The sequence below is a fragment of the Carex rostrata genome, chromosome 10 (assembly GCF_964058835.1).
Source record: "Carex rostrata chromosome 10, lpCarRost1.2, whole genome shotgun sequence".
Classification (NCBI taxonomy): Eukaryota; Viridiplantae; Streptophyta; class Magnoliopsida; order Poales; family Cyperaceae; genus Carex; species Carex rostrata.
The window spans coordinates 4825334-4838803 of NC_135927.1; the positions used below are offsets into that span (position 1 = coordinate 4825334).

Genomic DNA, 13470 nt, shown 5'->3' on the forward strand with positions numbered 1-13470 from the left:
ATTAGACAGAGAATTAGTTTGCTTTCGAGTAGGTCGCCTATATAATCACATTATCTTTGCCTAGCATAGTCATCTGCATTAGCTAATAATATCCCTTTACACTAGTGCACATTATTTCCAAAGAGAGAGAGAGAGAGAGAAATGGCTGAGCGGATTATTGTGAATATCGTGGTCGGCAAGCTTGCTAATATCATCGAGAAAGAAATTCAGTTCTTGGGTGGGGTTGGGGAGAAACTCAAAAAGGCACAGCGTGAGCTAACCCGAATCCAGTCCTGCCTGAAAGACGCGGATTCAAAACGAAAAGGAGATGAGAGGGTGCAGAACTGGCTCAATGAGCTCCGCGATGTGGCATATCGCATCGAGGATGCAATCGACATATTCTTTATCAAAGTTGAATGTAACCAAAATCATACTTTTTTGCAGAATTTCAAGAAGCTGTTGAACAAGCCCCAGGAGGTGTATTTCCTCCACAAACTTGGCACTAAGCTCAATAGCATCCAAAGTGAACTTGAAGAGATCTGGAACAGCAGAGTGCACTATGGAATTGTAGCCCTGCAAGACATAGCGGTGGGAGAGGCAGTCATATTGCCTTTTCGGAGAGCTACTTATTCTGAAGTAGACGAAACGGAAGTCGTAGGCCTGCATGCTGACAGGGACAACATTCTGAAGTTGCTGCGCCCTAAGGAAACACCAAGGCGGTCCGTCATAACCATCGTGGGTACCGGCAGTTTAGGAAAGACTACCCTTGCACATATGATATACAAGAGGCAAGTGCAGATATTTCTTATTCAACTATGTTATAATGAGATAAATAATTGCAAGACTAGCAAGGTTGCAATGTCATTATTATTAACAGTGTTTCCTAAATTCCCAATTTAAATAATAATCATAATAATAACAACAACAATAATATCATTTTATCAGTATTTATTAGCGGTTAACTTATTTGTTAATCATAATTATCAATATGTTTCGCTATTGACATTTATATATTTTAGTGGTTCGGAAAAATTTAATTAGATAGTCATTAATTTCTAAGAAATAATTGCTCAGATCTTAGAATACATAGTTGCCGTGATGACTATTGTTAAAAATTGTGCTAGAAATCAATCTAATAGTTCATTTTTGTTTGTTCGTATATGCAGTGCAAGGGCAGAGTTCGAGTATCATATAATGCTGTCAGTTTCTCAACAATTCAGTCTAACTGAACTCTTGAGAAGGATGCTACGTCAACTCATAGGCTCTGTACCGAAGGAGCTAGATGTGGGAGAGTTAATGAGCGAGCTCAAGAAAAACATAAGTAGCAGAAGATATCTAATTATTCTTGATGATGTATGGCAGGTTGATGTGTGGAATCAACTAAAAGATGCCTTGCCTGATGTAAAAAATGGGAGTCGCGTTCTAATTACCAGCAGATTTATCGATGTTGCAATATCTGCAGACCCTAATATGGCACCATACCAACTAAACTTGTTAGATGATCAGAAAAGCCTAGATCTCCTCCTCAAAAAGGCCCTCCCTAATCAAGAACCCAGCGAAGAATTGCCTGGCGATCTCCTGAAGCTCGCCGACGAACTATCAAAAAAATGTAAGGGGTTACCTCTAGCTTTGATAGTAGTAGGTGGTATACTTATAACTAAAGGCCGAAACTATCATGCATGGGAGAGAGTGTTGCGTACAATGAATTGGCACTCAGAGGGCAAAGAATGCCTTATTATCTCAAGGCATGCTTCCTTTATCTTGCTTCTTTTCCTGAGGACTATCAGATCTCTGCAAGACGTTTGATAAGAATGTGGGTAGCAGAGGGATTCATACCACAAGAAGGGAGGAAAACGATGGAGGACATAGCTGAGGATTACCTCTACGAACTTTTTCAAAGGTTATATGTTTTATTTTTTTATTTATCCTTTAATTTATTTCAGCCTTCCTATACAATATTTTTGCAAATTTTTTTGTCACAAATAAATTTTCTCATAAGACAAAATTCAGGTATACATGATATATACTCCAATTTTGTTCTCATAATAGAGTAGAAGTAGAGAAATACCATATTAAAGTATATATAAATGAAATGAAATGCCTGACGAACAAAATAAGCTACAACGCCTTTAATACTCTTTACTACAAAATAATCATGTAGACCTGACTAACAGAATAATCAATACTCTTTACTACAAAATTTGATATATGTTTTGCAATAAAATATAGTTTCGTTCATTATATACACCCCTTTATATTTTATTACAAGTATCATATATACACCCCTTTATATTTTATGATTTCTTCTCTAATAAATAGCTTCTTCCTCGAAAACCTTGTACCAAGTGTGCTCTAATTATTATTTTTTAAAATAGTGCCAGCAAAAGCTTTTTCTAAATTCGATATCTTTCACTTCCGTTGCAAAAGAAATAATAAATACGGTTTGATACTAAAACACGATTCTAAGGATAAAATCAAAATTTGATATTTCAGAGACTAGAGGGTGCAAAAGTATTATTTTGTGTATGGAATCAGAATTTCAAAAGTAAAAATCAATTATTTTTAATATTATTAATTCTAACACTTGTTAACCGAAATTTTTAAAAATACTATTTCTCCAAAAAAAAAAAAACTAAAAAACCACGATTTATGTACAATTATAAATCTACCACGGCCGCATCTGAGGGATTCTCAAAGGATAAGAATTCAAATTTAAGTTATAATATATTATTTTATTTTATATCTATTTTTCACCGAAGACCTTAAAAGTTTATTCGCCGATAATCCTAAATTAATCCTTAGTACAAAGAAGTCTAATTACATATATGTTATTTTATTTTATGGTTATTTTTCACCGAAGACTCTCGAAATTTATTTTTCGATAGCCCTTAAATTATTTTTTATTATAAAGAAGTTCAATAACATATATATTAATTTATTTTATTTTTGGGATTATTTTTCACCGAATAGAAGTTTATTTTTCGATAGCCCTTAAATTATTTTTTTATTACAAAGAAGCTCAATAACATATATATTATTTTATTTTATTTTATTTTTGGAATTATAAATTATTTTTTATTATAAAGAAGTTCAATAACATATATATTATTTTATTTTATCTTTGAATTATTTTTCACCGAACAGAAATTTATTTTTCAATAGTCTTGTAATTTTTTATTACAAAGAAGTTCAATAACATATATATTATTTTATTTTATTTTTGAGATTATTTTTCATGGAAAACTTTGAAATTTATATATATTTTATTTTATTTTTTAGATTAATTTTCATGGAAAACTTTGAAATTTATATATATTTTATTTTATTTTTGAGATTAATTTTCATCGAAAACATTGAAATTGAAATTTGTTGTTGACATTCAATGAAGAGATCACGTGGGACTAATTTTGGGCAAAGGAGTCCGGAACTTTTCTTCTTTTTTTCTTTGGATTCTAGCGCCCCGAAATTCTTCTTTCTTTATTTTTTTCGCATGAGAAGAAGCGCCAGCCAGTCAATCCCTGGACCCGGTTCAAATGATTACTGAACAATCAATCTTTTCTTTTTGACTGGACCCATCCCATTGAAGAGCTTGTTTCTATATCGAGAACTTTATTTGTAGAACCATAGTAGATGAACTCAACATTCATCATTCGATTAATGTTGATCAAATATATAAACGGCTTTCTTTTCCATTTTTCTTTTTTATTTATGTTTTGTTTTATTCTTCTTATTTTTTTAATTAATATTTGTATATTAAAGTTCATATAAATTAATTATTCGACAATTATTCATTTCATATATCTATTCGAATTCGTATCCGTGGACTATCCGTATCTGTTTATGGTGAATTTGGTTTTGAATTTTGTTATCCGTTTACTATTCGTATCCGCTCATTAAAAGACGAATGTGGATATGGTATCAGCATTATCCGCTCCATTTTCACCCCTATTAATCGCCGATACCCCGAAATTAAACTTTTTAGGGTTATCGGCAAATAAACTTCTAGGGTGTTCGGTGAAAAATAATTATAAAATAAAATATTATATATATTATTGGACTACTTTGTAATCAAAATTAATTTAGGGTTATCGGAGAATAAAATTTTAAGGTTATCGGTGAAAAATCATCAAAAAAATAAAATAAAATAATATATATTATTGAATTTTTTGTAATAAAAATAAATTTACGGATATCAACGAATAAATTTTTAGAGTTTTCGGTGAAAGATAACCATAGAATAAAATAATATATTATAACTTAAATTTAAATTGGTATCCTCTGAGAATCTCTTAGACTTTGAAAAAAAAATATATATATAGGGCCCTATATAGCGGATGCTTATTCTAGGGCCGTATCCCCTAGATACAGTCCCCAGTAATTGAGTCCACATCTCATAGATGCGACCATAATAGATTTATAATTGTATAGAAACCTTTATTTTTTTAGTTTTTTTTTTTTTTGAGAAAATGGTACATTTAAAATTTTTTGAGTTTTTAACCAACATATGTACATTCAAATATTTCTCTTCAAATTTAATGTTCTTATTTATAGTAGTACATACATATTGCATTAATTGTTTATTTTAATTTCAGTCATCCAAATGATCAACATTTATAACTTAATTTTGAATGTAGAAAGTAATTGACTAATTTTAACATTCAATGTAGAAAGTAATTAACTAATCTATTATGATTACAATATTTTATGTATTCCTGACTTGTTTATAAACCAAAATTATTTCAGGAGTATGATTCAAGTATCAAGCCGACACGTGAATGGTTCGATCAAGTGCTTCCAAGTGCATGATCTTCTCCGCGACTTAGCAATGCACAAAGCCAGGGAAGAAAACTTCGTTATGGTTTTCTCAGAAGAATCAGATTCCAAAAAGCCGAACAAAGAAATCCGACGGGCTTCGTTTCATTCCTTGAAATACGGTGATGATAATTTCCACCTCCGCAATAACCTTTTGTACTTAGAATATGCCCGTTCTTTATTATTGTTTGGGGAATATGGCTGGAGCCCAATACCCGCCAATTTCCGTAAGTTTAGGCTACTGAAAGTTCTAGTACTTGAGGGAGTCGAGAACCATGATGTTGACCTGGTCAGGGGATTAGAAAAGTTGGTTCACCTAAAATACTTGGGGTTAAGAGGATGTCATATTCCCATCTCGAAATGTTCCTTTCATTGTATGAAGGCTCTTGAAACCCTGGATATGCGAGAAATATTAATATATGGTGATGGTGAAGTACCGGATGGTATATGGTCAATTGATACATTAAGGCATGTGAGATGTGATTCTGATAATCCTTTCAAGCTACCAAAAACAACAGCTGAGCTAAAAAATATCCAGACCTTGCAACGGGTGTATTTTAATAAGAAGATGCCCCTTTTAAGCAGCCTGTGTAAATTAGATCTTGTTATTGAAGAAGATGGTGATCCGATTGCATTCACCAGTAATCTATTTGCAACGCTACCTTCTCTGGTCTCCCTAAGTATCCATTCATGGTATGATAGTCTCACAATGGAGGTTGTTTACCCAAAAGCACTCCCAAATTATCAACATTTACAATCTCTCTACTTAGATGGAGAGTGGTCAGAGAATGTCACCTTAGATGCTAGCTTGTTTCCACCACACCTCCTCAAATTGACACTTGAATGGTCCAGATTTGGACAAAATCCAATGCCGGAGCTTGGAAAGTTGAAGAGCTTAAAGAAACTTTGCTTAGAATGTGAGGTGCTAAGCATCGACCTGTACTACAACTCTGGTCCAATATTCTGTCCAGCAGGATTCCCTGTCCTACAATACTTGAAATTGGGAGGGAATTCTATGAAGAGTTTAACGGTGGCAGAGGGGACCATGCCAAATCTTAAATACCTCAATGTATATGACCACGACATTATGTTTCACTTGCCTCCTGAACTACAGCACGTGAGCATTACATATGTAATTAATAATTATATATAGGGTGCAGTACTGTAGGTTGCTTTTCTTATGCAATTGTTAGTTGTACACATGGTAGATGTTACGTAATTGGCCTCCTTCGAATAAATTTTCTTTTTTGTTTTCTGTAATTTTATTCTTTTGACAGATCGATGAATTATATGAAAATTTGATTGTTGTTTTTCTACTTACGGGTTAATCTTCATCCTGCAATTTTTGTATAGTTTTAAATTGTACCAATCGATCACTTTATTTTCTCATGCCGGGAATATAAAAGAAACCGAGCACAAGATTGTTCAATTGCGAATAATTTATTCCACTTGTGGGCCGGGAATGGAATAAAGCAGCTAAAGTTAATTTGGAAAAGAATGACGGATCAAGAAATTAAAAAAGAACAAGGGGTTAGTTTGAACAAAAATATTAAAAGGTTAATGTTTGTCAAGTGACACAAAATCAGTTTTACAAAATAGTTAATATTTTAGGAATGAAATTTGTTCTTCTAAAGATTTTTTGTACCATAAAAGAAATTACGTACTGTGATTGAGAATTAGATCTTGAGAAATTAAGATTAATTTAACTTTTCGTGCAAATATTAATTATTAGTTAACTACAAAGAACTTTACCTGAATCAAATGCTTCACTATGATAATTTTTTATTTTTTATACTTTGAATTATTACATTATATAGTCAAAGGCACCATTGGAAAAAATAGAATCAGGATCGGTTATATACTGATATCAGTATCGGTTCACAACCGATCCTGATGAGGGCGACACAGATACCAAACAAAACTGTATCGGTTGTTACAACCGATACTAATAGTTACTATCTGCATCGGTTGTAATTAACACCCGACACAGATGTATATTGTAAATTAGATTTTTTAAAATTCAGGAAAAAACTATCAGTATCGGTTGTACTGTACAACCGATACAGATGTATATTTCAAATTAGATTTTTTAAATTCAGAAAATAACTATCAGTATCGGTTCTTACGTAAGAACCGATACTGATACTCTTTTGAATTTATAAAAAATATTTTTTATTAAATGGCCAGCTTCCATATTTATTTAGCTGGCCGAAATTTCAAATTATCACAGATCCTAAATTATCAATAAAACACATCCTAAATTAATTTTCAATAAAACACATCCTAAATTAATTATCAATAAAACACATCCTAAATTAATTATATATCATACACAAACTAACTTCAAACCAATTCAAATTAAATCAACAAATAAATCCAAATCAATAATTATTCTAATGTACCAACAATTATTCTAATGTACCAAGTATTTCTAAACAAAATCAGCAATGCCTTGGTACAATTCCTAATAAACAATTTGTAATAAGCAATGCCTTGGTTCAATTTCTAATAAGCAATTTGTAAACCAATTATTTCTAAACAATTTCTAATAAACAATTCTTAATTTCTAAACAATCTCACAATTTGTATATGAACCCCTAAACTTTTAAAATTTCGCAAAATGGACCCTGTTAGTTCAAATCTGGTATAACACTCAAAATCAAAATTCTAAAATTTTGCATAATGGTCTCTGTTAGTTCAAAGTTTGGTATACACACAAAATCAGCACATTCATACCCTAATAAATCGAATTTATAGAAGAAGACTAACCCGAGATTGAGAGGAAGAGACGGAGCCGAAAATAGGCGGAGCACCGGCTAGGTCACGGTTTTGATAGGTCGATCACGGCTAGGTCACGAAGGAGGAGAGGGAACACTATCAGCAGCGTGGAGAGGGAGCGCGGCAAGGCGGAGAACGGCTAGGTCACGGCGGCTTGGAGAGGGTTTTGAGGTTTTGAGTGTTTATGTGTGTTGAGTGTTTTGAAAACTTAGAAGAAATTTAGAAATATAGAGGCGCCGGTTGGGAGGGAAGCCTATCAGCATCGGTTCCTAGCTTAAGAACCGATGCTGATACTTATCCGTATCGGTTCTTAAGCTAGGAACCGATGCTGATAGTGCTATTTATTTAAAATAATGCGGATTACTATCAGCATCGGTTCTTAAGCTAGGAACCGATGCTGATAGTGTGATGCACGAATTGATCAAGAAATTGAAAAAAAAGTAATGGAAATATAGATTTGGTTCTGAGATCACACAGATTCTCAATTCTTTGATAACACTGAATACATTCACCACTAACTCCTGCCAAAAGACATGACTTCTATTTAAATACCAACCCTAAGAACAGAAAATACATAAAAGATACATAAAAGACCCTGAAAATGCTAAAATTATAAAGAACGGCCCAGAACTCCATGAAGGAAGACTCGGATCGCGAATCTGAGCCATCCGACGGTTGGATCGGACCGGAAAATAAGTTAGCTTGGATTTGGGGCTGTGGAGTTCCTGTCAAAATTTCAGCACGATCCGACAGACGGATCAAAAGTTACACCCCTTTTCGTGACGCATGCGTAGGACCATATTGCATCATAGTGCTATTTATTTAAAATTGGCTTTTTATTTTTGAATGTGTATGTTATTTTAAAATATAAAAATGAGCCGAATTAGAGCTTAAATGGTGCTAGATCTAACATCAAACTTGAGAAAAGAAAGGATCAATCAATTAATGAACCTGAGAAAATAAGAGTGAGATAGCTGATCAATGCCCAGTAAAATAGCTACTGCGCCAACCAACCGGAGGAAGAAAGAAAATTGATTCTGTGAAGAATCAGACTTTGGGAAAAGCTAAATATGCACTATCAGGATCGGTTCTATCACTAAAACCGATACTAATAGCGATTGAAACCACAGCACCTGAACTATCAGTATCAGTTCTTACGTAAGAACCGATACTGATAGTATCAGCATCGGTTCTAAGCTAAGAACCGATACTGATAGTTCAGGTGCTGTGGTTTCAATCGCTATTAGTATCGGTTTTAGTGATAGAACCGATCCTGATAGGTATTAGTATCGGTTGGTTCTTACAGCCGATACAGATAAGCAGATCTTGATTTCAGTTTTTCCACTAGTGAGGCATAGTAGTTATAAAATTTTATATATGCATGAATAATTCTTTCATAATTAGAAGTAATACATACATATATACAATACCATTTAATTATACTTTTTGAAATTTCATGCTATCAATTTGAACTGCTGTAATGATGCTAATTTTTAATGTTATTGGAACAAAATAATCAAGAAAATATTGTTTATAAGGTCAAATGTAACTCACAATCTAATAATTTAATTATGTTAGAAAGATTCACATTTCTTTCATTGGACAATTGTTTCATTTAATTTTAAAATTAGTTTCCTCCACTGCTCTATAAAACAATTAACTAAAAACAACTATCATAAATTTCTTTTATGAATTTTGAGACAGGAAAACATTTAAGTGACGTCATTCAACTAATTTTTTACTTTTATAATTATAAATCAAATAAATTTTATGATCCATCATTGTTAGTTTAGCCTGCTTGTTTATCACAAGAAAATTACCTTATTTTTGCTTGGCAATCAAAAAGTGTTGAACATAATTATCAATACTAAAAAAATATTTAGTATTGTGTAATGCTCAATTCAATAAATCTTCAGTGCCATAAATGCTTACAAGGTGTACAATGATATTTTTATGATTTTTATAAAAGTCTACTACTTCTGGTGCCTAGGTTCAATTATATGTTGTGCCAATTTGTACTGTAACATTATTCCATATTGTAATAATGACTAAGGTGTAATTTTTTTCATTAACGGGTATGAGTACAGGTTAAAAAAAAAATAGTTTCTTGAATAAGGGTACAAGTAAAAACTATTTCATACTCATTATGCTATATAATGATTAATAAATATTAGATGATATACGATGTTTTTATTTGTTCTCATATAATTCTATCATGTTAATATTATGATTAGATTGATTTATAAAACATTTTATATCATTTTAGTTAATTGAAAATCCATATTTTTAAAATAGTGAAATAAAAAAATAATAATTCTTAAATTTTATGAAATTACGTACATATGTGTTTAATATATTTGATGATTTCTTATATTTTTATAAGTTATCAATTTATTTCATAATTACACATTATTCATTTATTTATTTGTTATCTTAGTGAGTACAGGTAAGATATGAACAATGATATTTTATACAAATATATATATTAATATTAAAATAGTTCCACTCGACTCATAGTATACCCGTACTAATTGATAAGTTTATTTTCATACAAGATAGGTCTTCAAAACCTACCAAAAGTCATTTAAGAGCATCTATCATTTTACTATTTCCAGTATTATTTGCAAAATGCAGATTTAACATTGATTTTATATAAAAATAAATTTACACATACCTAAGATATGAATCGAACTAATTGAGATTTTTTTTTTGGCAAATTTTATTCAATACATCAGGCACTAATTAAATCAGTGAGGAATGAGGACAATAGATCACCATGTCTAAGTCATCTTTTACATTAAAATTATTCTCTACCTTTTTCCAATATTTTACGAATCCATGATGCGAATACAAGTTTTTTATTCTGATAGTTTATTCATATTTTATGAATACACATTTCAGTGTTCTAAATAAAACAATAACTGAGAATGTGGTTATTTTGTAATGAAGAACGAAGAGATGATCATCAGATATTTTTCACGTTCTTTTTCATTGCCTTAGCTAATTATGAAACGAACCAAATTGGTGTGAGTACATCAGCATATTTCACACTGAGCCTAAGGCCTCTTTTAGTCCAATAAAGATAAGGCCTTGAAACAAATCACTTACTGAGGCATGTGCTAACAACAAATTTTTGTTCTCTTTTTTTTACCTCACAATTACTGATATGCTGGTTACTATTTTTTCTATTGAAAGAGAAAACAATCCAAGTGAGATTTAGTATTACTGTCAGTATCCATTAACTATTAATGCCCTCCGGAAAGCATACAAATAAAAGAAAATTGTTTCTCATCACGAAGTGTTTTATTTACAGTTCTGGAAGATACAAATTTTTCATATAAATTGTCTTACTTTGAAAAAATAAATTATTTCTTTAATTGTATTTTTTTTTTTTTTTAAATCTTTACCGAAGAAGTGAAGTCGTGAGGAGAGATCGAAAATCTTAACCTTCGAGTAATCAACTGTCACAGGACCGTTTTCCTAACCATGTGCTACCTCTCCTTTTCCCCAATTGTATTTTTTTCTTTTTTTTTTAAATCTTCACAGAAGAAACAAAGTTATGAGGAGAGATCGAAAATCTTGACCTTCGAGTAATCAACAGTTCTAGGACCTTTTTCCTAACCATGTGCTACCTCTCCTTTTCCCCAATTGTTTTTTTTTTTTTAACGGAGCAAAATCTGGAAAATAACTCTAGTTAATTTGCAATGAATTGCCCTAGTGTATCTGTGTATGTATAATTCTATAAGAAATCCTGACAAAAAAATAAAACATGTACCTTTAGACATTTTTTTATTGTTTGTGAGTAATCCATCAAAGTGTTTTTTATTCAATTTAATGCCGACCAATTGACATTTTTACCGCTAATAATCGTTAAGAGTTTGGAATATCAGAAGTGATGCCTATTCAAAGGGCATGGATTTATTTTTTTTTTTTTTTTGAAAACTTGGTAGTAGCTACCAAGGTTCGTGAGGGGGAATCGAACTCTCGACCTTTGGGTATAACAACTCTAGGACATTTTCCTAGCCAATTGTACTACCTCCCCTTTCTCAAGGGCATGGATTTATACCAATGAACTAAATACACCATTTTTTACAAATTAACTCATACATATAAATTTTGAATCCTACACAATATTCTTAGAGAAATCCGTATTTGGAGATTTCGAAATACACAAATTGTTTGGAAGCGACATCTGCTCCCTAATACAACATTAATTTATGTATCCTGAAATGTGTAAAACACGATTCTTCTCTCATGCCCAGATACTATTCCATGAAATGCGTAACAGAGATATCGTATCCTGGAACATATATGCACACCAAAGCTGGCAGAATCAACACTGAACAAGAACTGTTTGACAAAATACCCCAGAGAGACAAGGTCTCGTGGACCACCATGATTGTCGGGTTCAAACGGCTGGGTCGGTTCAGAGAAATTATTGATTCGTTTCTGCCTTTCTGGGAATGGTAAGGGCTGGTAATGTCCCAACCTGGTTCACTTTTACCAATGTTCTCTCTTCATGTGCTACTCTGGAGGAAGCTTGTATCGGTCAGAAGGTCCATTCCTATGTGGTTAACAAGGATTCAGTAACTGTGTAAGGTTGGTATGGCACAAAAAATATTAGACAAGTGCATGACATGTGACGTAAATTTAATTTCACTTACCGCTCTTTTAGAGGGCTATGTTAAAATTGGCAATGTGACTGCAGCTAGAAATATTTTTGACATGATGAAATATCATGATGTGGTAGCATGGATGGCCATGATTGTTGGGTACGATCAAAACAGGTTTAATTCTGAGGCAATGGATCCTTTCCGGATAATGCTAAAAGAAGGCACAAAACCTAATTGTTGTACTCTATCATCTATTTTAAGTGTTTGTGCAACCCTATCAGCAATGGAGAAAGGGAAGCAAATCCATTGTAGAGTTATTAGTTTACGTGATATAAATGCGGTTTTGTGTTCTAATGCGGCTTTATCAATGTATGCTCGATGTGGTAATGTTACATCAGCAAGACAGGTATTTGGCAAAATTTGATTAAGGAACCAAACTGTTACTTGGACCTCTATGGTGGTTGCATTGGCACAACATGGCATGGCAAAAGATGTCCTCTAACTGTTTGATGAAATGATCAAGCTAGGAAAGCAACCCGATCACATTACGTGTGTAGGTATGTACTCATTTAGGTTTGGTACAGAATGGGAAGAGGTATTTTGAACAAATGCAAATGAGCACAAGATTTGTACCGACCATGTGCCATTACACATGTATGATAGATTAATTTTCTCGTGCCGGGAAGTTTCAAGAAACCGAGGACTTCATCGAAAAATTCCAGTCGAACCAGATTAAATTGCTTGGGGTTCTCTTTTAGGTTCTTGTAGGGTCCACAAAAGTGCTGACATGGCTAAAAGGACGATAGAAAGGCTTATTCGTGGAATAGTAGTGCTTATTCTACCTTGGCGAATATTTATTCCACTTTTGGGCAAAGAATGAGAAATGAAGGAATTAAAAAGGAATTAAAGAGGAACAAGGTGTTAGTTTATTTATAAAATCAAAATTAACTTGAAGCAGATGATATTTTGCATCCTCAAATGATGCAAAATTAGTTTTACACGAAGTGGAGGAAGAATTAATGGAAGAGATGTTGTTAACCATTCACCACGAGGGACCACTTTGCGGATAATGAAAATCGAGGGTGTGCATCGATTGTCGCATGACGATGAGATTTTATCTGAAAGATGTGTCAAAGAGAGATTATTGCAAGGAATATGTAATCCGTTTTCACCATTTCCAAGATGGTTTTTGCTCTTGAAAAGATTATTGGTACCATAAAAGAAAGTTACAAAGATTAATTGATTCAACTCTTTTTGCTAATAATTTTGTTCTTTTATTACTCTTTTT

General features: G+C 32.5%; 1 protein-coding gene and 1 pseudogene across 1 annotated transcript; both read left to right on the forward strand.

Annotated features, from left to right (window-relative positions):
* Positions 1-55: 55 nt before the first annotated feature.
* LOC144560800 (putative disease resistance RPP13-like protein 3) lies at positions 56-5385 on the forward strand. The gene is made up of 5 exons (XM_078310044.1): positions 56-878; positions 1146-1595; positions 1643-1879; positions 4723-5263; positions 5377-5385. The coding sequence occupies exons 1-5, from the start codon at positions 142-144 to the stop codon at positions 5383-5385; spliced, it is 1974 nt and encodes a 657-aa protein (XP_078166170.1). The 5' UTR covers positions 56-141.
* A 6647-nt stretch (positions 5386-12032) lies between these two features.
* Positions 12033-12606, forward strand: LOC144560910 (pentatricopeptide repeat-containing protein At2g22070 pseudogene; annotated as a pseudogene).
* Positions 12607-13470: the final 864 nt, after the last annotated feature.

Bases quoted from the DNA above. Each gene is read 5' to 3' on its own strand.
- LOC144560800 (XM_078310044.1), top strand. From the start codon at position 142: ATGGCTGAGCGGATTATTGTGAATATCGTGGTCGGCAAGCTTGCTAAT. The intron at 879-1,145 runs AATAATAATCAT...TCGTATATGCAG, and splicing joins TTTCCTAAATTCCCAATTTA to TGCAAGGGCAGAGTTCGAGT. The intron at 1,596-1,642 runs GTTACCTCTAGC...TTATAACTAAAG, and splicing joins CTATCAAAAAAATGTAAGGG to GCCGAAACTATCATGCATGG.